This window comes from Setaria italica, chromosome III, assembly GCF_000263155.2.
Source record: "Setaria italica strain Yugu1 chromosome III, Setaria_italica_v2.0, whole genome shotgun sequence".
In the NCBI taxonomy this organism is placed as follows: Eukaryota; Viridiplantae; Streptophyta; class Magnoliopsida; order Poales; family Poaceae; genus Setaria; species Setaria italica.
This window is the reverse complement of record NC_028452.1, coordinates 8,410,472-8,432,348: the sequence shown is the minus strand read 5'-3', so window position 1 is coordinate 8,432,348 and position 21,877 is coordinate 8,410,472. Positions and strand designations below refer to the sequence as shown.

Sequence of the window (21,877 nt, the reverse complement as noted above, 5' to 3'; positions counted from 1 at the left end):
TGAACCATTGCTCTCCGCCGCCCCCGCCGCCGGCTGCCCGTCGGAGGTCCTCCACCACCCGGCCGGCGATGCCATCGCCGCACGGCCTCGCCGCCCACAACCCACAGCCGCCACCACTGGTCACCTCTCTAAGCCTGCAGGCCATGGAAAGCCCCCAAACCCAAACCCAAATCCCTAACCCTAATACCCCTCCACCACAGCTGCCGCCCGCAGCCAGCGGCGACTCGCCACCGTCTGCTTCCCCCACCTCCCGTCGCAGCCGGCCCCCCCGCCCCCATCTCCCCCAAGCTCTGCTCCTCACGGAAGCAATCACGTGCGCGCGAGCATTGGGTGCCGCGTGTCCGTTCGCTGCTACGCCCGAGCGGCGCCCGCGCCCAATAAGGAATTCGGCTGAAGCTTGTTTGGGAGGAGGGGGCTAAATTTTAGCCCCCGTCACATCGAATGTTTGGACACTAATTAGGAGTATTAAACCTAGACTAATTACAAAACTAATTACACAACCCCTAGGCTAAATCGCGAGACGAATCTATTAAGCCTAATTAGTCCATGATTTGACAATATGGTGCTACAGTAACTATTCGCTAATGATGGATTAATTAGGTTTAATAAATTCGTCTCGCGATTTAGCCTAGGAGTTCTGCAATTAGTTTTGTAATTAGCTTATGTTTAGTCCTCCTAATTAGTATCCGAACATCCGATGTGACAGGGCTAAAGTTTAGCCCCCTCCTCCCAAACACCCCGTTGTTCTGCACCCTTTGATGTTTGTACTATTCCCGTACATGGATATATGATGTTTAAAGATAAACTATTTAATTCAAAAATAAACTAAATGGTTTGTTCTAAACCTCGTGTCATGTATTTCGGAGCCTCCGCTACCGTCGGGCCAGCGGCATCTCTCGATCATATCTTTATGTTCCGGTTAGCCAAATCCCTCACATTTATGCTAGTTCCAAACTCTAACAATTCCGCCGGGACGTGCTTTGGGACTTGAGAGGAGCAAAGCAGTCCCAGTACCAATCAGAGTTTGACACATTGCACAAATGACGCGATCAAAGATTGATAGAATTTCCACCGAAAATGTGCCTCTGTTTGGGTTGTACATGCCCATCAGGCCCACTACGGACCTCCTCCCCTCGCTCGCAAGCTCTTTTATCGTCCAGCCCACGCACTGACTTCGCGCCTGTCAGGCCGCAAAAGCCCATCTTAGTCCAGCCCACGCAGACCAAGTAGACGTTTTCACCATTCTCAAAAAAAAAAAAAGGAGAGTAGACGTTTGACCCCATCCCACAGTGTGTTCCGCTGAACCTGTCGACGGCGTCCGGGGCGAGTCTTCGCCGGCGACGAACGCTCCCGGCCCGGCCGTCGCCGGCGCCACCGCTATGCACCGTCCGTCTGGAAGAGAATATCGTTCCGGCTTCTTTCCTCCCTTCGCCGCAGCGTCGCCGATGGGAAGGTAATAGCATCTCCGTCGTCGCATCTGATCCGTCTGATTCCAGTATGTGGAAGTTGGGATCAGACCACCTCTTCCCCAGTGATTCCGTTTGACTTCTTTGCTGCGTGAGTTGAATCGCCTGCGCTGTTCATGACGCTGGTAGTGAGTGATTTGGGGATTAAGAGTTGGGCATGCAGGATGATGAAGTATGCCTGTTTTGACGAGCTCAATTGCTGCCGCTTGGCAGAGATCAGATAGCCAGGGTAAGAAGTAAGATTACGGATCCTACTACCTAACTTACTATTCAGTCACAAGATGAGAACATTTCTCCCCTCCCCCTTTCTCAGATTACATTTTGAGCACTGAGAAAGTAGGATAGCGGCTCTGTGTAATAGTTGACGCAAACAACATTGGCACTAATGTTGTGTTCATATGCAGACGGCAAGCTGATGAGATTGTACTTCTCTGCTTCTTTAGATTGTATTTATTCACACCCATTTTCAGATTGCTCGCACCAATAACACATCAGCAAGTGTTTTCACATTTTGCACATTTTCATATCTCTTAAATTTGTTAGGCCCTATAATTTGTGTCATTGTCACCCATAATGGCAATACATCAATGAATTCCTGACAAATCCAGCAACTAGTTCGAAAAAAAGAACATCCTGTCGTTCTTTGCTTCAGCTATCGTTGAATGAGCCTAAACTAGACACAGCTTAAGCCTTAATGTAACACCCTCCGTTGCTGCATTCTGCATTGGGATATGTTTTTCAGGAAATGCGTGCTTGTTTATTTCATATAAGATGCAAGCATAAGTGTTTAGCTTTTTATGGTAGCATACAAAAGCTTGCGAAAGCGAAACTGTTTTCTGTCAAGTACATTGCTTGGATGAAATTTTGTTTACTACTATGCATAAGCAGTTTCCTATGTATGTAAATGTCAAAGCAGGATATGCTGTCAATATTCTCTAACTTTTACACTGGTATGTATGATACCCTGTTGATTGGCCATATGGAAAAGGTAGGGATAGTTTTTTTTAAATGCTTCCAAAAATACTTATAATTTCAAAAGCTCTGCTTATATATGATATTTAAAACTGATAGTCAAAGATATACCGTGAAGACTGCATTTTTTTTTAAAAAAAATGCCATAATAAGTATATAGATGAAAGGATGGCTATGTGCTGATTTTGGTTAGCAGATTTGGTACCCAGTTACACTTGTTGCATGTTTGCATTGCCATGCAAAGTTTTGTGTGACATTCTAATATCAATTAATACTATCTGGCAGAAACATTTTCAACTGGGTTCAAATTATCACAGAAGTTCAGACAACTTAAATCAATGTGCCATTTCACTTTATGCTCCTATTTGTTGTAACATGGATTTTCCAAACAAAAAAATTGTTGTAGCATGCAAAATTTACATGGTTACAAGTGTATCACAAGTTTGTTGCCTGAAACTTTTTTTGGTCAAATTTATGAGCAGGAGGTAGGACTACAAGAAAGAAGGTGAAGCTGCACGCTGGAGACTGATGTATTTGACAAGCAATTAAAGGTACAAAAAATACTCTTTTGAATCTTTAACAACTCCATTAGAAATGCTAATTAGGGTTACTGCACATGCTTAAACAAAATGTAACAATTCCTAATAACAGCTTCATTATCTGATCATCAGTCCTTGTAATTTCTGTCTGCTTTATGTTTAAAGTTCACCAGTTTATGTCGTTACCAATAATGTGCTGTTTTCGCGTCTTTCCTGCTGTGTGATGTATTCTGGTTGGACCATGCAGTTTAAGTAAGGAATGCTGTAATTAGGATCTTTAAACTTGTGGGAGCTGTTATGCTTCTATGACCAAGCAGCAAGATACCTGTCGTAGCACTTTGGATCTAGCTTGTGGGTTGTGACCTGACAAAATAGGTTAAATGATTCGTGTCATCTGAATTGGCTCTGAGCCTCTGACAAAGGTTTAGATACAGTAAGATGATGATTCCTGCTCCTGGTAGATGATGAATTATTGTTTCTGCACACTCTATGTTTGCAGTTTCCAATGCAGTTCCACTTTATAAGACCGTAGGTGCAGTACAGAGCTTCTGTTATTTTTGCATAATGATGTGTTTCTTTTGCGAAAATACTAATACAATTGGGGAGGGCCAAAGCCTGCATGGCAGCCCTGCAATACTATCTGCCAGAAATATTTTCAACAGGACTCAAATTATCACAGAAGTTCAGATGACTTAAATTGACACACCATTTCACTTGATGCTCCTATATGTTGTAACCTGCAATGGATGTTTACACGTATCACAAGTTATGCTACATAAACATTTTTTGTCCACTTTATCAGCCAGAGGTAGGACTACAAGAACAAAGTACGCTGAAGGCTGATGTGTTTGACAGGTCCTTGAAGGTATAGAGAATATCCTTCTGAATCTCAGCTTGACAAGTCCATTGAAAACACCATATTAGAATCGATACACATGCTTGAATAATAAGAAGCAATGTCAAGAAATAGTAAAAAGAACATTGCAAGCTCTGTTTATTTATTATGCTCTTCTCTGAACTGTGTATTAAATCTTGAAATGTTAAGAATCGTGAAATAAGTAAATAATTGTTAAGAATGGTGGTACAGTTGCACCTTATCACTACAAAAAAGGTGCTCCATAATTTCAAGAGCCAACAATAGTACTCTTGGCTATATTTTTTTTTTCTAATACTACCTCATTTACATTGCACACAAATTTGTGACCATCACTGGTTTCTGACTTTCTGTAATCCCTCTTTTGCTCAGTGTATTTCGTTAGATGTTGGTCTCTCTGCCACATTTCTTCATCTATTCATTTCCATTCTCATTTGCAGCTTTGCTCTCACCAACTAATTTCCTCTTTGCTTTGAGGAACTCAAGGAGATCCTGGAGTACAGCATCACTGTTCTCGTTCCTCATTAGAACCTCAGCAACCTCCGCAGGTGAGACCATTACCTCCTCTATCAGCTGTTCAATTTCTGGATACATGGCATGATTTTCAACTGAGTGGTAGTTCCTTGCCAGAATCCGAACAGACTCTGCGGTGCAGTACCCCATGTGGATGTGCATGTCCATCCTGCCAGGCCGCAGTAGTGCTGGGTCAAGCCGCTCCCTGTAATTTGTGGTAAAAACGATGATCCTCTCCTCCCCGCTTGTCGACCAGAGACCGTCAACAAAGTTGAGCAGCCCAGAAAGCGTCACCTGTTCAACAAATTTCCGAGCAGCATTGGTAAGAAAGTCGTCCAATCAACAAATGCATGGTGCTTATCACATAAATATGTGGCTATGATTCTAACTGATGGAGTAACATCTAACCTTGTCATCATTTTCTTCTCCTGTAGAGCTGGACCTGACACGCTTCTCGCCTTCCTCCCGCTGCCGCAGGTCAATGCTACAGTCAATGTCTTCAACCACAAGGATGGATCGGTTGCTCATCCCGACAAGAAGCCTCCGGAGGTCCGAGTTGCTTTTAACCTCGGTCAGCTCAAGATCATAGATGTCAAACTTGAGGTAATTCGCCATCGCTGCGATCAGGCTTGACTTGCCAGTCCCAGGTGGTCCGTAGAGCAGGTAACCCCGCTTCCACGCCCTGCCGATCCTCCTGTAGTAGTCTTTCCTCTTGACGAACCTCTCAAGGTCATCCATGACGGACTGTTTCAGCTTCTTGTCCATGGCGAGCGTGTCGAAGGTGGACGGGTGGCGGAGGTCGACGGCTGTCCAGGCGTCGTACTCGATCATGTGCATCTTGAGGTTCCGGTGCTGGTCTTTCATGGCCTTGGCCGTGGCGACGATGTGCGGGAGGTACGATTCGAGGGCCTTGTCCTTGTGCTTCTTGTGGAAGGTGACCTCGAACGACTTGATCTCGAGGCGGCCCCTGGCCTTGGTGCCCGCCGCCCTGGAGGCGGCGCCGGGGGTGTTGTCCCGGGCGACGAGGTTCCAGGTGTACTCGACGCCGTCGTGGACGTCGACCATCTCCTCGCCCTGCTCCATGCCGACCATGATGCCCTGCGTCTCGTCGACGCGGCTGACGCGGAGGCGCGGCATGTCGGTGCTGATCCGGGCGGCGAGGTAGGTGCGCGCGGCGTCGTAGATCTGATTGGCGGAGAGGCCCTCGGCCTCGTCGATGACCACCGTGTGGCGCGAGGAGACGCGGGAGCGGAGGTAGCGCGCGGCGGCGCAGAGCAGGTCGCGCACCTCGTAGGGGAGCAGCTCGCTCATGACGCTGCGCACCACCATGGCCGTCGCCGCCACGGACGCCGCCATGGTGATGTACTTCTCGTAGCCCCCGCTCGACGACATGGCGCGCGCGTGGCCGTGGTGCGGCTGCTCTAGCGGTGCTCCTGTTCCAGGCCGGCCGGTTGATCTCGCTGTTGTTACGCGACGGGCGACGGTGGCGAGAGGGGGGAGGCTGCTGCGGTTGGAACGAGGTGAAGCTAGCTAGCTAGGGCAGGGCAGCGATGGATGGATGATGGGTTTGCAAACGCGCCGCCGTTTGTGCTGGAGTAGTAGAATACTACAATAGTTTTTCTTACGAGGCAAGAAGATGAAGAGTCTGGACAGGACAAGGGTTTAGTCACGGGTGGATTTCGGGAGGGGTTAACAAAATTTAGAACTCATCGTATGTGGATGGAGACAAGTGAATGGGGTAAGAGGACTCAGGAACGGCCCATGGGCCATGCATCCTAGAAGCCCCATCACCTTACACGTCGGTTCGTTTCTGGCCCAAACCACACGACCTTCGCGCGCGACTCTACCCATCAGCAACCTCCGGATCTCCTCTTTTCAGTTAGACATAATCAGAAAAAATTTTTTGAGTTAAGTTAGACAGAGCAGATGTTCACTGACAAAAGCACCAGTACTACTTAGATTTGTCTGCCAAGGCCCAAGGGAGCGCACAAGGAGACGCAATTTCACTATTCGTGCAAAACTGGGCAACCACACGAAATTCTCTTAGCAGAGTTTGACACTGCTTCGTTCAAAATACTTGCTTTTGAGAAAGTACTTGCACAATTTTGCAGATATGCAATGTTGAGTGCCAGAGCCTTTCATCGCTCCTAAAGCACAATATTGTTGAGACTCGAACAATCACATATTTGGCATTGTTTCTCTCAAAAAAATAACATATTTGCCATTGTTTCTCTCAAAAAAAAAAACTATTTGCCGTTGGTAATGGTTAGACATCCACTTCTAATTCCTGTCTTCTTCTTTTTTTTCAGAAATTGCTTGTAGTTTCCGATGTTAGTCATGGTCTCTGTCATCTTGCTCCTCATCCAGCTGGTTATTTGCACTGCTGTGTTCGCTCTTGATCACATTGGCATCATTCACTTTTGACTTCAGGAGATCGATGAGATCATGGAGCGCGACATCAGCATCATCATTCCTCATCAGAACCTCAGCGACCTCTGCAGGTGTCACCATCACCTCCTTCATCAGCTTCTCAATCTCCGGATATGTGGCATGGTAGTCGATCATATGGTAGTTGTGGGCGAGGATTCGGAATGATTGGGGGGTGCAATAACCCATGTAGATGTGCATGTCCATCCTGCCAGGCCGCAGCAGCGCCGGGTCAAGCCGCTCCTTGTAATTGGTCGTGAAGACGATGATCCTCTCCTCCCCGCTCGCTGACCACAGCCCATCAACAAAGTTGAGCATTCCAGAAAGTGTAACCTGTGTGGATCGTTCAAATTTCCGTCAGCATATCAGCATATAGGTAAGGAGGAAGTTGTGGAATGAAGAATATCAGAAAAGGTGTTTATCTATTCTTATCAACATGATGCATTCTGACTCCAAATTAAAGTTACTCACCTTCTCTCGTCCATCTTCGCTGTCCGTAGAATCCGACTTGGTATCTTCCTCGCCTCCCTCCCGTTGTTGCAGTTTGATGGTGCAGTCGATATCCTCAACCACAAGAATGGATCGGCTGCTAATGCCGACAAGAAGCTTCCTGAGGTCCATGTTGCTTTGGACCGAAGTCAGCTCGAGATCATATATGTCAAACCTGAGATGGTTGGCCATGGCCGCGATCAGGCTGGACTTTCCGGTCCCAGGTGGACCGTAGAGCAGGTACCCCCTCTTCCATGCCTTGCCGATTCTCTTATAGTAATCCTTTCTCTTGATGAACCTGTTAAGGTCATCGACGATGGACTGTTTCTGCTTGTGGTCCATGGCAAATGTGTCAAAAGTTGATGGGTGGTGGAGGTCCATTGGAGACCAGTCCTCCCAACTATTCATGTATATCTGGAGAGTTCTTTCCTGCGCTTTCATGGCCTTGGCTGTGGACACAATGTAGGGGAGGTAAGAGTCGAGGGCTTTCTCCTTGTGCTTCTTGGGGAAGGTCATCACGAAGGAGTGTGCCTCGACCTGTCTCTGCCTGCCATTGCCGGAGTCACTTGGGGAGGGGATGTAGCGGTAGTTGAGGCACCATTTGAACTCGGTGCCGTCGTAGACATCAGCCATCTCCTCGCCCTCCGCCATGGTGACGGTCATCTTGTCATCCTCGTCCGAGCTGCTGACGCACAGGTGCTGCTGCGTCCTCGTGCTGACGTGCGCGGCGAGGTAGGCCTTGACGGCCTCGTAGACGTGGTTGTTGGTGAGCCCGTCGACCTTCTTCTCGATGGTGATGGTGTGCTGCGAGGACATGCGCGACCGCAGGCGGCCGACGCCGGAGCGCAGCATGTCGAGCACCTCGTCGGGCAGCAGCTCGTTCGCCACGCTGCGCACCAGCATCAGCGACGCCGCCGCGGACGCTGCGGCGGCGAGGGCCTTGTCGTGGGACGGCATGGTGTGGGTGGTGGGTGAATCCTCGCTCCTCTCTCTCTCGATCTTGCCCTCTCCTTTGCTATGGACTTGTCTTTGCTCTTGGTATGGAGCAGGGAGTGGTATGCCGTATGCGGAGAAGACGAGGCCAGACGAAGGAGGTGGGTGCTGATGAAGAATTGAGGTGGAGGCGTGGAGCTTGGGTACGGTGGCGCGGCATTTATATGCGCGAGTCGAGTGGCGACCAAGTGATAAGTGATTGTGACTTGGTCTAAAGAAAGCAAGGATGGCAGACGGTCAGCACACGGCCCGGTCGGCGTACACTACGGCCATGTTTAGTTACTCCCAACTCCCAACTTTGACACTATGCAAAAAGAAGATTCCCCATCACATCAAACTTGCGGTACATGCATGGAGTACTACATGTAGATGAAATTAAAAACTAATTGCACAGTTTTGTTGTACTTTGCGAGACGAATCTTTTGAGCCTAATTAGTCAATATTTGGACAATAATTCACAAATACAAACGAAACGCTACAGTGTGCTACAGTGCTGTAACAGTAATTTGGCACCTCCCAAATTCCCCAACTAAACACGGCCTACAAGATTCTTCAGAAGGTCAAACGCAGAGGCTGATCGTTGGGGTGCTGTGCCACAAACTTGTAGGTGTAAATGTTTTTTTTGACGGTTTTATCGCAACGCACAGGGAAATTTATTTTTCCCGTCAGTACTACCACTGACACACAAGCAAATTACTGATATGTACACGTTGATTTGTGTGGTTAACTCATTTCCTTCTTCTATACAAGGAAAAAATAAATAAATAAAGGAGCAGCTATGAATATGTAAGTATAAAGTAGGGTGCTGTACCATCTCCCACCATCGCTACGGTGATCTTAACTTATTGACAGGGAAAAGTAGACCCGCGTACGTCGAATCGTGGGTGGAGGGCACTTAACAAAGGTTTCTTCCATCCTTCATCCTTTAGGCCCCGTTTGGATCATTGGAATTGAATTCCATCCTAATAATTATAATTTAGACACAAATTAATTAAGCTAATATAATTGTATGTGGAATATAGTTGTATATTATAGTTGGTGATATGGGAGAGATACTTGTATGCTGCACTTCTACCATAGAGAAGCGAGTCTAAGAGCGTGCTATAAGAATTGAATTCCATTCTAATAACCATAATCTATAGAATCAATTTCCATCTCCCACCCCATGAATTTAAGATAGACTTATATCTAAACTTTGGAAAGTTGTGGAATGCCACATTCCAACATAAATTAGCATACTCCATTAAATAGATTCCAATTCCTTGGACCCAAACGGGGCCTTAGTGAACACAACTTCGAATAACATATCGAATTCGTATCGTAGTTCGCACACGGACACGGTGATGTATTTTCCTTGAGATTCCCGAACGCATGTGTTTCATGATCATGTAGCACGCTGCAATGTATTTGATCTACCGAATAAAGTGCAGATGGGAGAGGAAATGGTGTCTCCAGCACTTGCTTTGTAACAACCTTGGCATCCAAGCTTCCTCTCAAGTTCCCCCCTTTTTCTTCTTTCCATTTTCCTCTCAAGTTCCCCCCTTTTTCTTCTTTCCATTTTTTTTTCCAGAGTTATGCGTTCCGCAAGGGATGTAGCTTCGTGGAAGTGTCAGTTTACTCAATATGCACCCTGGGCTACTACGCGTTGGATGAAATCGCATGAGCTGAATGGTGCTTTCTTTTGGCGACGATTCGATGTGCGGTGTGCTACTGTGCTACACGGAGTACGCGCTCAGTATGCTTGCGCGTAATCAGCTTCAAGCATATAAAGAACTTGACTTGCTCACCTACTTTAATGCCTGCTTTTTACTACTTAGAAAGCTGGCTTGGCTCTCAGACCAATTAACTTGACACCTGCTTAGCATCTCTCATTAAGCTGCTCTCTCATTTTATCAACTTATGAAAAAACAGCCTATTGATCTTCCGTCACCCGCTATGGCTATGGATGGTTGCAGTTGCCAAAAGACTACCTTTTTGCACAACAGTTAAATGAGTCACTGACTGATTTTGACGTACGTAATACTTAACCTTACAATCGGCATTGCTCTTCTTGCAACAGAGGATTCGTTCTCTATGTCGAAAGGACTAAGAGCTATTATTCCGCAACCTCTTGCACATAATGGAATGTGGCTGCACATACTCACTATTTAAATATTTAGGAACTAGCTATTCCAAAATGAACTAGGGAGAAGGACAGCGGACAACCAAGCACCATCGTAGATGTACAATGTAAAGTAAACTATGACTGCAGCTTTAGCTATTGTTACATACGTAACCTCAATGGTACTGAAGGCATATGTGTTTATCCTTCATGCTAGTTGGCTTCTTGAATTGCATGGCCTTTGGTGTATATATATATCTTTGAATTCCATGTTCAATTGATTATGTTGATCCTCTTTTGACATGTTTGTTCATTAACATAAATAGGATTATTAGTATTAAAAGTGGATTTTGATTCCCATTTTTTCTTTGAAAGACAGCTTCAACTAGGCTCCACCTTAGAGAGGGTTTTCGGTTTTAATCAAGATAGGGTCAGGGGCGCGTCGGAACAGTAGATGCTTAGTCTCCTCCGAGAGTCCAATCTATCTGTACTGTGCTTTTATGTCTTTGAATAAAAAAAAAGCAGGGGTCGATTTAGGCTTCTTCCCTTCCACTGCATAGCTGCGCTATCAGGTACTACGAGCTTTCTGCCCCACGCATCTAACCAGCTCGCGTGGTTCACCGGTTCCACCGAAAACTCTCATTTGTTGAAGCGGAGCTGTGCCGAGCGAGAAAGGTCTCTTTTTTTGGGTTCATTCGCTGATCTGAAATGAAACTTGGCACTTGTTTTTTTATTGACTAATGGGGCTAGGCATTCGCAGAATCAGTCTATCCGAACCGGGAAATGCAAGTAGCAAGCCATGTCGTCTAGTATCTACAGTAGTAGTGGGTTGGCCGTTAAGTTGGACTGCGAGCCCAAAACCAAAACCAACTATAAGAAAACAAAACCACACGCTCTTCTCACGCGAAGCCGGCCGCACCTTGCAAAACCGTCGTCCTCCCGCCCGCGCCTGCTTCTCCCGTGCTCCTACGCGCGAATCTCAAAGGTGACCCTGACCGGCGTGCTTTGTCACAGTCATCCGACACGTAGGATCCATTTTGCAGCCTGGGCCTATGATGGTGATCCATTTTGTCGACGAGCTGGGCCCACCTAACAACATAATCCTCCTGCACTTTTGCGTGGCCCACGGTCTCCCCCAAAGAAAACTTCACCAGGCCTTACGTGGCCCACCATCCCGGCAACGAGACCCATGGCCCAGGCACAGCCCAGAGTGGAGCAGGCGGTCGCATCGGCAATTCGGCATCGGCGTTGCCGGTCAAAATCCCCAACTCCACTCCATCGCCACTTGCCGCCGGCAGGTCACCTTCCCCTCGGCTTCGACGGGCCAAACCACCGCGAGGCGAGGGCGAAGGATGGAGCGCGGGTCAAGCCGGAGCAGGAGCAGAAGCGGGCGCGCGGGTGAGGCGTACGTCCTTGTCCAGCCGAGTCGTGTAAGGACTTCGAGGTAAACCTACCTTTCTTACATTCCAGTTGTTGAGCGAGGAAGCAGTACTCAGTAGCCAATACTGGAAATGGAGAATGCACCACCTCCGTTGTAAATGGCGCTACGCCCACTAGTCCTTGTTTCCAAGATTGCCTTTCACGGCGCAATGGCAAGTTTGCTTCTGTGTATGTTTCTGTAGAAGACTATGTCGAGATGAATTGTAATTAATCTTGCTAATTCTCCACATTTTTACTTGCCTAGGCGTAGGTACCTGAACCAGGTAGCTAAGATCAGGTCTTCTTGTTCTTAATCGTTACTATTCTGTTTGCTTCTGTATAAGAACTATATGTTTTCCATTATGCAATGGGAAATGTTTGGGGCACAATACATATATAAAATGCAATATTGTATTGATATTGCAGATTTCTACACTATTTGTTGAATTTTGAAACGGTGCTTAGAAATTTCTCTGGATGCACAATGTTAAGTATCAGCACCCTTCATCATTCCAAAAGCACAACGTTATTAATACTCAAACAATCACGAATCTGCCAGTCGAACACCTGTAGGACCAATCTATATACATGGTATGCTTACAGTTTGGTCATTGTTACTTTCTTCACAAACTGCTAGTAGCTTTCAATTTCTTGAGTTTTCTTTCCTTCCTTTTCTTTTGAGGGGAATTGCTTGGGATTTCATTTTCGTCATTGTCTCTGTTATCTTTCTTCTCATCCAGCTGGTTATTTGCATCATTGTGGCAATTTTTGATTTAATTAGCATATTTGATTTTCGATTTCTGGAGATCGACAAGATCATGTGGCAGTGGCACAACACCAGTGTTGCTATTCCTCTTCAGAACTTCAGCAACCTCTGCAGATGTTACAGTACCTCTTTGATCAGCTCCTTAATCTCTGGATGTGGCAAGGATAAATTGTAGAAATTGTGTGCAATGCATGGCCTATATGGGAAATGACTTATGTTGAATAACAATAAGTACTGATATACACTTTCCAAGATTGGCAATTGCATGTCTGCAGTTTCACATAAAAAGCCATATGGATTTTGCATATCTATAATTCTGTGTACATGCTAGTAAGGCATTACTAACAGAACTCTGCGGACAACTGCAAGTACAGGTGCACCTCATTGATCCAAAAATACAATGTTAACAATTGCTGACAATCGCATATGCGGATATGCAAGTGGATCTCCTGTAGGATCTATCTATATGATACTCAAACCTTTTGGTCATTGTTTGCTTCCACACAAACCGTTAATTGCTTTGTCTTTGTTTCCACTGTTCGGAGGGAATTCCACTGGGTTTTTATTTTTTGTCACTATCTCTGTTGTCTTTCTTCTCATCCAGCTGGTTATTTGTTTCCTTGTGTTCAGTCTTGATCTCATTGACTTCTATCATTTTTGACTTCAGGAAATCGACAAGATCATGGAGCGCAATATTGGTGTCATCATTCCTCATCAGAACCTCGGCAACCTCTGCGGGTGTCACCTTCACGTCCTTGATCAGTTTCTCAATCTCTGGATATGTGTCATGGTAGTTGATGGAGTGGTAGTTGTTGGTAAGGATTCGGAAAGATTCTTGGGTGCAGTACCCCATGTGGATGTGCATGTCCATCCTTCCAGGCCGCAGCAATGCTGGGTCAAGCCGCTCCTTGTAATTGGTTGTGAAGACAATGATCCTTTCTTCCCCAGTTGTTGACCACAGCCCATCAACAAAGTTGAGCAGGCCAGACAGCGTTACCTGCTCAGAATATCCAAATTCTCATCAGTACATGTGAGGAAGTCATGGAATCAAGAAGAGATGAGATTTGTGCACTTGATGTATTCTGAATTCAAAGTTACTAACCTTGTCTTCTCCCTTGTTTTCTTCTGTAGAATTCGACTTGTCACGCCCCTCACCTTCTTCTCGTTGTTTCAGTTCAATGGTGCAGTCAATATCTTCGACAACAAGAATGGATCGGTTGCTCATACCAACAAGAAGCCTCCTAAGGTCTGAGTTGGAATTGACCTCAGTTAGCTCGAGGTCATATATGTCAAACCTGAGAAGGTTGGCCATGGCCGCAATCAGGCTGGACTTGCCGGTCCCAGGTGGACCATACAGCAGGTACCCCCGCTTCCATGCCTTGCCTATCTTCCTATAGTAATCCTTTCTCTTGATGAACCTGTTAAGGTCATCGATGATGGACTGCTTCAGCTTCTGGTCCATGGCAAGTGTGTCAAATGTAGATGGGTGGTGGAGGTCAATTGGGGACCACTCGCTCGAGTACTCAGTCATGTATATCCTAAGAGTTCTCTCCCGAGCTTTTATGTCCTTGGCAGTGGCCAAAATGAATGGGAGGTATGATTTCAGGGCTTTCTCCTTGTGGTTCTTGTGGAAGCTAACCTCGAAGGAGACCTCGTTCTGAAGGCCACTGCCATTTCCGGAGTCACTTGAGTTGTCATTGCAGATGAGGCACCATTTGAATTCCGTGCCTTCATAAACATCCAGCATCTCCTCGCCCTCCGCCATGCTGATCATCATCTTGTCATCCTCGTCCATGCTGCTGACTCGCAGGCGCTGCTGCAGGTCGGCGTTGATGCGTGTCGCGAGGTACGTCCTGACGGCGTTGTAGATGTGGTTGTTGGTGAATCCGTCATTCTTCTTCTCGACGATGATGGTGTGCTGCGACGACACGCGCGAGCGCAGGTAGCCGAAGCCGGAGAAGAGCATCTCGCGCAGCTCGTACGGCACCACGTCGTTCACCACGCTGCGCACCAGCATCACAGATGCCGCGACGGACGCCGCGGTGGTGAGGGCCTTCTTGTAGGACTCGAAGGCCTTGTCGTAGGACGCCATGGGTGAGCAGATCCTTGGTCCCTATGGACTCTGTCCTGTTCTCTGTTCTTGATGTGGAAAAGTGAGTGGTATGAGAAGATGAGGAGGCTGACTAGGGCCATGTTTAGTTACTCCCAACTCCCAACTTTGACACTATGCAAAAAGAAGATTCCCCATCACATCAAACTTGCGGTACATGCATGGAGTACTAAATGTAGATGAAATTAAAAACTAATTGCACAGTTTTGTTGTACTTTGCGAGACGAATCTTTTGAGCCTAATTAGTCAATATTTGGACAATAATTCACAAATACAAACGAAACGCTACAGTGTGCTACAGTGCTGTAACAGTAATTTGGCACCTCCCAAATTCCCTAACTAAACAAGGCCTAGCTGAGGGAGGAGGGGAAAGGTGTTGGGTGAGTTGGTGTTGAATTGGGGGGAATGAGGGTGGAGCCGTGGAGCTGGGCTGGCTTTTTATAGGGGGAGTGACCAAGTGATGGATGACTTCGTCTAAGGGGGTGTTTGGCAACACCCTGTTAAAGTTTAACACCTGTCACATCGGATGTTTAGATGCTAATTAGGAGTATTAAACATAGGCTAATTACAAAACTAATTGCACAGATGGAGTATAATTCGCGAGACGAATCTATTAAGCCTAATTAGTCCATGATTTGACAGTGTGGTGCTACAGTAACCATTTGCTAATGATGAATTAATTAGGCTTAATAGATTCGTCTCGCGAATTAGGACAGGGTTCTGCAATTAGTTTTATAATTAGCTCATGTTTAGTCCTCCTAATTAGCATCCGAACATCCGATGTGACACTGTTAAAGTTTAGCACCTCGTATCCAAACACCCCCTAAACGGAATAGATTATTCTCTTCCAACTCCCATCACACTGATCACAGTGTGGTCTTATGTCAGAAGAGAAACATGACCTCACATCACCACAAACCCGGATTTGTGTCCAATTGCTAATGGAGCTTTTTGAAGTGCGATAACATCCTTTTTGGCAGTTGTTGATTCCTTCCAGCGTTGATCCTGTTGTGAAGCCAACTTCGAATAATATCCTAAGAGGTCACACACTGTAATAGCACCTAAAACTACTGAATAAAGTCATCAGGGTAAAAAAGTAGTGGCATTTCTTGTTTATTTATAGAAAAGAAAATTAGTGGGTAGCATCTGCTTTAGCTATTTCCTTGGCATCCAAGCTTCCTTTTGAAACGGAAATCCTTTTTTCGCAGAGTGGTGTCCGCGGCAAGGAACTGGAAGTAGTGGAAGAAGGAAGCTTCTGCCGGCAACGCCGCGGCGTCCCAGGGTCATCTCTCCCAGGTCCAGATCAGGTCTCTGTTTATTCCCACCTCCACCCACGGACGGCCCGCGGTGGCTGAAACGGCATGTGCTGGATCGCGTTCCGTGCAGACGAAGACCGGGCGACGTGCATCACCAACCCAGATCAGAACAGCGTCAGATTGGAAGCAGCCTGCGACGACGAGACACAGGCTGGAAAGCGGCCAGATGCATGAATGCATCTCTTTCTTTTTGTTTTGTCTGTCGGGGTGTCGTTAGTGACCTCAAAATTCCAAAAAAAGAAGATTTCCTATTACGTCAAATTTACAGTAAGTACTGAATATAGACGAAATTAAAAACTAATTGTACAGTTTGGTTGTACTTTGCGAGACAAATCTTTTGAGATTAATTAGTCAATATTTGAATAATAATTTACAAATACAAACGAAACGCTCCAACAGTCCTGGCACAGTGATTTTAGTTGTCCAAAATGGGGCAAGCCTCCGTCGAAGTTGCTAGTGGCCAGATGCAAGTGGCAAGCCAGGCACAGTAGATTGGCTGTGTCTCCGTTTATAGACCGCAAGTCGAAAGATGGATCTGATCCCGTCGCCAGCTGACTTGTTGCGTTGCGATGCGCCGAGTGGCTGCACGCGGCGTTTTGGTTGGTAGGTCTTGTGCTGTGATGCGGAAGGGTGAAGAAGTCGTTTGTTCAAAAAAGAAGAAAAAAAACTTGAAGAAGCTCCTCTGGTTCCTATTCCGTTCTGCAAGTTTGCACTGTTATGGTCTGCTAAAATTCATATTGATGGATGTTTCCAAGAGACTGCTCTTGTAAATTTTCGGGTGCTAATCTCTTCTAAAATTTACTCTTATCTATCTTATGGCTCCATAATTTTCATGAGGTGTATTTCGGAGAGGACCCTGCATTTTTTTTTTTGTGAAATTTGGAACCAAACGTTTAGACAAAGGAATGCCCCGTGTTACCAAGGAAGTAATAATAAGAAGTAACTGGAGATCCTCAGAAAAGTAACATCTGCGGTCTTTTGGTCCGGGCCAAAAGGATCACAACGCCGCTTTGCTAACGATCTGGGCCTTATTGGATCGCGATCATTGAGTTTCCGTGGCCCACTAACCCAACCCCCACGAAAGAAAGGCGAGGAGAGAGGACCCGAGTCTTGTCGTCTGGTCTCCCACCCAGCATCCCCCACTCGGCCAGCATCGGCATCGGCTTCCTCGGGCGTCGCCACACGCCAGCCAAAATTCCCCAACTCGCGTCGCCACTCTGCCTATCTCCTCGTCGCCCCCAACCCAAAACCCAACCCCCAGGCTCCAGCGGAACCCCGGCGATGGCAGGCTCCGGGGCGGACGCGGAGCAGGAGCAGAAGCGGGCGGCGGCGGCGGCGTACGACTACGAGGGCGACGCGCGCTGGTCCGACTACTGGTCCAACGTCCTCGTCCCTCCGAACCTCGCCTCCCGCCCCGATGTCGTCGACCACTTCAAGCGCAAGTTCTACCAGCGATACATCGTGAGTTCTACTGGCCCACTCGTTACCTGCTGCCCGGGGCTCTCCTCTCCTGGCTTGGATTTCTCGATTCCTTCTCCTGCTGCCGCTGTTCCTCGAGCCGTCCGTCCGCGTTCGGTACTAGGATCTGACGCGCTTTCCGTACGGAATCGCGGTCGTGCTACCTACGTGTGCTGGGGTTGGTTTGTACCGAGCTCCAGATTGCGTGGGAAGTGCCTGCTAATCCTATCGTTCGATTGGAGTGGTGATTGCAGTGAGTGGCTGAGCAGAGATCCAACGCGCGCACGCTGCTTGCTTCTCTGGTCAAGGCAGGACTGCAGATGGGATGGACGCTGCGACCTGACTGTAGGCTGTCCTCGAACGCCGCCTGTTCGATTCGATGTATTCCTTGCTTTGAACCCTGGGCGTTATTCCCAATTGATAGTAAGCTATGATGTGCTATGCACTAGTGCTACAAGTAGGTTTCTTGTAATTCGTTCTCCCTGCTACAGCCTGCTGTCTAGCAAGCATTTTGAAACTTGAGCCTCATATCCTTCAAGCTTGTGGTTTCATGATTACGAACATGCAACATGTTCATTCTTAGTTTAGACTGACCATACATCAGGATATTGTTATGCAACTGTGCAGGCAGAACCACAGAAGAAGTTTGTTTGCACATTAGTTAAGAAAAATGAGAAAAAAATCTTGCTATTTGCGTGTGCTCATCATTTTAGTTAATTATATCACTTGTGTGCCTTGGGTAAGGGCGGTAGTTCATGCATTTTTATTTCTTTGTTTTCACAGGACCGTGATCTGGTAGTCGAGCCGATGTCATCCACCGGTTCCAGTCAGCCGAGCAGGCCAGATGTAAGGTCTTCACCCTCTCCATCCAACGAGAATCTCAGGGCTCGTAACTCAGGTAAAGCATGTACATTTTGAGCATACCTGACCATGGAATCCATCATTCACATCTATCAGTTAGCTTAATGGATATCATGTGTAGGATCTACTTCAAGGTCAGCGCCACCGCCACCAGCACAAACAGACAGTGCTGTCAACCCTTTACGATTTGATGCGCGGACTATACATTTCTCCATTAATGCCTGGGTGAGTAATGAGCCACCTTTTCTGTTATTGAATGGTTAATGATGTATGCATAAAATACTTGCTGTAGAAGTTCTTTTCTTAAAGGTCACTGTAGAAGAAGTTCCATTGTTAGGTTTGCTTCTATAGTTCCGGTAATCCTTGTGGGCATGGCATCTTCCTCCTTCCCTCCCTCTGTTTTTTTGTTCTTTTTTATCCGTGGCGATGTTCTCTACTGCTGAACCATCAGCCTGTCGTGATTTACATTTGTGTTTGGTATGTTGGTCCTATAGCTCTTGTTCTGAACATTAGGTCATTAACCTTGCTTGTACCGTTTACTTTGGCATGACCAAATTATTATGTTTCAGGTACTTGTAGTTGCTTTTCTGGGAATGCTTCCAATTTTGCCAAAACACCTTGCTGACAGAGCTTGCAAACTTTCATTACTGGGAACAATATTCTCCTCGGGATATTCTCTATACAGTACTTATGGGGTAAGTAACTTCATATCTGAAGAATGAATAATTCATCCATAGCCCACTGTTTTTTCTTTTACCTGGTTGGACTTTGATCAAATTTTGTTTCTGTGTAAAGAAACCAAGAGCGTGGAACATGCCAGCAATTCAGGCTTGGTTGCAGTCTGTACTTGCAACCAAGGATTTTATCCATTTGATGTTCTCTTCTATGTTCTTCACATCTCAATTGCACTTAAAGAGTAAGATGCACCTTTTCTCTTGCAAAGTCGTGACTCTGATATCTCCTTTTTGCTGCTTTTGGGTATGCTTCCTCTTATAATTTTAAATTTATAACAGTTGCTGCACTACCTGTGCTTTGCTGGGCACTTGATCATGTTGCCAGATTCCTAAGGCGTAATTTCAACCGATCCTCTTTCTATAGGTAAGTGTATGTTCCATTACATGTGAAGTGTGTTTCTGTATCCTTGGCACAGTCGGTACCCAGTGCCCATTTCTTAATGCTGTATCGATGTCTTTTTTCAGGAGATACTTGGAAGAACCTTGTCTTTGGGTAGAGACAAACAATACTACACTGAGTCTCCTTAGTTCCAATGCTGAAATCGCCTTGGGTTTTCTTCTGATCATATCATTGTTCTCGTATGTTTATTCAGCTGTCCAAACAATTCTGAAATTTAATTTTGTCTGAGTAATTGCATCTTTTGACCTATACCCTTTTTTTTTCTTTCAGGTGGCGTCGTAGCATAATTCAGACATTCATGTACTGGCAGGTTAGTTATCCTCCAAATGTTCAGCCTTTGCCTTTTGTATTTCATCTCTTACTTGCATGTACTGGATAACTGAGGGATTAGTATGACATCACACTGTGCTGTTTTGCTGCATGTAATTTTTGTAATTTTTGTAACATCTGTGCATCTCTTGACTCTGGCCATATGAATTGTTTAGCTTGTTTTCTGTATCATTTCAATTCCAAGAGACTCAATATATCTTCTGCCCTGCTTTTCTGTCATTTAACAACCAGTTAGCATTTGGTTGGCAATAACAAGTAGGTCATCATTTGTAGCTATGAGCTGTCAGGTGTATTGCTGCTCTTTCCCAAGCAACTTACACCAACTGTCAGCACATACACTGCACTTTAACTGCATTGCTTACCAGTGTCTTTCGCATGCTTGTACAGGTGTTGAAGCTGATGTACCATGCTCCTGTGACATCCAGCTATCACCAGAGTGCCTGGGCGAAAATTGGGAGGGTTGTGAATCCATACATCCACCGCTATGCCCCGTTCCTCCAGACACCCATTTCTGCGATCCAGAGATGGTGGTTCAGGTAGAGATATGCGGGAAAATTATATGCTGCTATGCGGGAAAATTATATGCTGCTAAATCGTTGAGCCACTCCGGTGGTTTGAGACAGACAGACAAATGTAGCATGCCGTTGTGTAACGCAGCAGTGCACCCTTTGCAATGTGGATTTGCGGGATGACTGATATCCCAAATTCTGGAGGGTGCTTATGGTAACAAGAAGAGCGTTGTATGCCTGTAAACTCTAACAGGTGGTGTACCTTGGTGCAGGGATGGCCATGTGTGTGTGCTGGATACAATCTCTTCCTGATTAAGCTAACTTAATTACATCCCGCGCCTTTGCATTATCCACGGGCGAACTTGCTTATTATATTTGCTTCGCGGCGTTTTGGAAGTAGTCGCTGGATATGTTTTCTGCCGGTTGCCAGGGTCGGTTTTCTGCCGGCTCAATGCCAGGGTCATCAGATAAGGTAATACGACGTTTGAAGTTTACAAGGCCAAGGCGTATTATTTTCGTTTCGTAAATTTTGTTACCACCTGTGCCAACTGCTGAGTGTGGTTTACAGACACAAATGGGCGGCTCAATTAGCTAGTGATACTAATGCTTATAACCGAATGCATAGCGCAAGCACAAGATTTTGGCATGGCTACGAGCCTACGACCTGTATATAATACATCAATATTACTATTTTTTCTAGAAGCAACCGGTAAGAAATTTGCCAGACATATATTGATAGAGAAGAAGTAAATGCATCAATCTTACTTGAATACGTAAAAATTGGAAGAAACTAAAAAGCTTACTTGGATTAGTTGGTGATCTTTCAAACTCATTTTTTTTCTAGAGGAAGAACGCATCTGAAGGATGATCTTGTATGCAAGTCTGTCCATTCAAGCGATTAAGAATCGAAAACAGCCCTTTCAAAAATTTGGAAAACAGCCCTCTCAAAAATTTGTTAATATTTGCTCCAAAGTTACATCGGTAAACGAATTTACTGCTGCACAGCTGAATGTTGTGCTGCCCCGGTAGGTTCCAGCAGACGCGACATCGCGCGTTTGTTGCTTTCTTCGTTCTGTGAAGCAGCTGTGCAATGCAAGGGTGACGTGCATTGCTTTCGTTCTGTGAACCAAAGGATCGATATGGATCCCTTTTAAAAAAAAACATATCGGCAAAAAAATAATGTTGCTGCCCAGGGCGCGTGAGGGGACAAAAGAAATTCCCAAGTTTTAACCAAAGGGTCATTGATCCAATTTTTTTAAAAAATAATCATGGAGACAAAAAAAGATGTTGCTGCCCAGGATCGAACTGGAGACCTTCAGTGTGTAAGACTGACGTGATAACCACTACACCACAGCAACTTAGATGTCTAATGGTTCGAGCACATGGTATTAGTATTATATTTTAAACTACTGTAGGGAATATCCCATACGAATTGCCTCACGTGCTGCTCGTGCTCCTGATTCTCACACTTTTTCGGAGAGGGGAGGGGTAGGGCTGTAAAAAAAACTCTAGGCTCGTCTTAGGTTTGATTTGAGATCGGCTCGATTTCTAAACGAGTCAAGCTCAAGCCTAACTCAAAGCTCGTGAGCTTTTTCGAGCT

General features: G+C 46.0%; 4 protein-coding genes, 2 long non-coding RNA genes and 1 other non-coding gene across 20 annotated transcripts; 3 read left to right on the top strand and 4 right to left on the bottom strand.

Moving 5' to 3' along the window:
• Positions 1-1,256: 1,256 nt before the first annotated feature.
• LOC105914138 lies at positions 1,257-13,346 on the top strand. 13 transcript variants are annotated; one of them, XR_002677001.1, is made up of 11 exons: positions 1,257-1,453; positions 2,921-2,989; positions 3,780-3,842; positions 4,292-4,399; positions 4,482-4,686; positions 4,799-5,027; positions 5,118-5,258; positions 6,795-6,865; positions 7,007-7,205; positions 7,292-7,520; positions 13,227-13,346. It is a non-coding gene; the product is annotated as an uncharacterized LOC105914138 (long non-coding RNA). The 13 variants fall into 13 exon arrangements; XR_002677005.1 differs by lacking the exon at positions 13,227-13,346 and adding an exon at positions 8,330-8,456 and having other exon boundaries at positions 4,338-4,399; XR_002677007.1 differs by lacking the exon at positions 13,227-13,346 and adding an exon at positions 8,330-8,456 and having other exon boundaries at positions 7,007-7,167; positions 7,335-7,520.
• On the bottom strand, positions 3,857-6,306 carry LOC101771588 (protein HYPER-SENSITIVITY-RELATED 4). Its single transcript, XM_004960981.3, has 2 exons — positions 4,773-6,306; positions 3,857-4,658 (listed from the first exon to the last, which is right to left on the bottom strand). Exons 1-2 carry the CDS (start codon positions 5,754-5,756, stop codon positions 4,266-4,268), a joined length of 1,377 nt encoding a protein of 458 aa, XP_004961038.1. The 5' UTR covers positions 5,757-6,306; the 3' UTR covers positions 3,857-4,265.
• On the bottom strand, positions 6,432-8,339 carry LOC101772252 (AAA-ATPase At3g50940). Its single transcript, XM_012844970.2, has 2 exons — positions 7,263-8,339; positions 6,432-7,124 (listed from the first exon to the last, which is right to left on the bottom strand). Exons 1-2 carry the CDS (start codon positions 8,235-8,237, stop codon positions 6,696-6,698), a joined length of 1,404 nt encoding a protein of 467 aa, XP_012700424.1. The 5' UTR covers positions 8,238-8,339; the 3' UTR covers positions 6,432-6,695.
• On the bottom strand, positions 12,830-15,098 carry LOC101772653 (AAA-ATPase At3g50940). The gene is made up of 3 exons (XM_012844969.3): positions 15,020-15,098; positions 13,662-14,742; positions 12,830-13,556 (listed from the first exon to the last, which is right to left on the bottom strand). Exons 2-3 carry the CDS (start codon positions 14,649-14,651, stop codon positions 13,122-13,124), a joined length of 1,425 nt encoding a protein of 474 aa, XP_012700423.1. The 5' UTR covers positions 14,652-14,742; positions 15,020-15,098; the 3' UTR covers positions 12,830-13,121.
• Positions 13,528-16,307, top strand: LOC111256716. 2 transcript variants are annotated; one of them, XR_002677011.1, is made up of 5 exons: positions 13,528-13,652; positions 13,734-13,919; positions 14,382-14,405; positions 14,502-14,653; positions 15,878-16,307. It is a non-coding gene; the product is annotated as an uncharacterized LOC111256716 (long non-coding RNA). The 2 variants fall into 2 exon arrangements; XR_002677010.1 differs by lacking the exon at positions 15,878-16,307 and having other exon boundaries at positions 14,382-14,517.
• Positions 16,308-17,114: 807 nt separating this feature from the next.
• Positions 17,115-20,630, top strand: LOC101767972. The gene is made up of 9 exons (XM_012844253.3): positions 17,115-17,446; positions 18,227-18,341; positions 18,426-18,529; positions 18,874-18,999; positions 19,100-19,220; positions 19,318-19,402; positions 19,504-19,617; positions 19,709-19,748; positions 20,156-20,630. The coding sequence occupies exons 1-9, from the start codon at positions 17,267-17,269 to the stop codon at positions 20,306-20,308; spliced, it is 1,038 nt and encodes a 345-aa protein (XP_012699707.1). The 5' UTR covers positions 17,115-17,266; the 3' UTR covers positions 20,309-20,630.
• A 932-nt stretch (positions 20,631-21,562) lies between these two features.
• TRNAV-UAC lies at positions 21,563-21,635 on the bottom strand. Its single transcript has one exon. It is a non-coding gene; the product is annotated as a tRNA-Val (tRNA).
• Between the last annotated feature and the right edge of the window lie 242 nt (positions 21,636-21,877).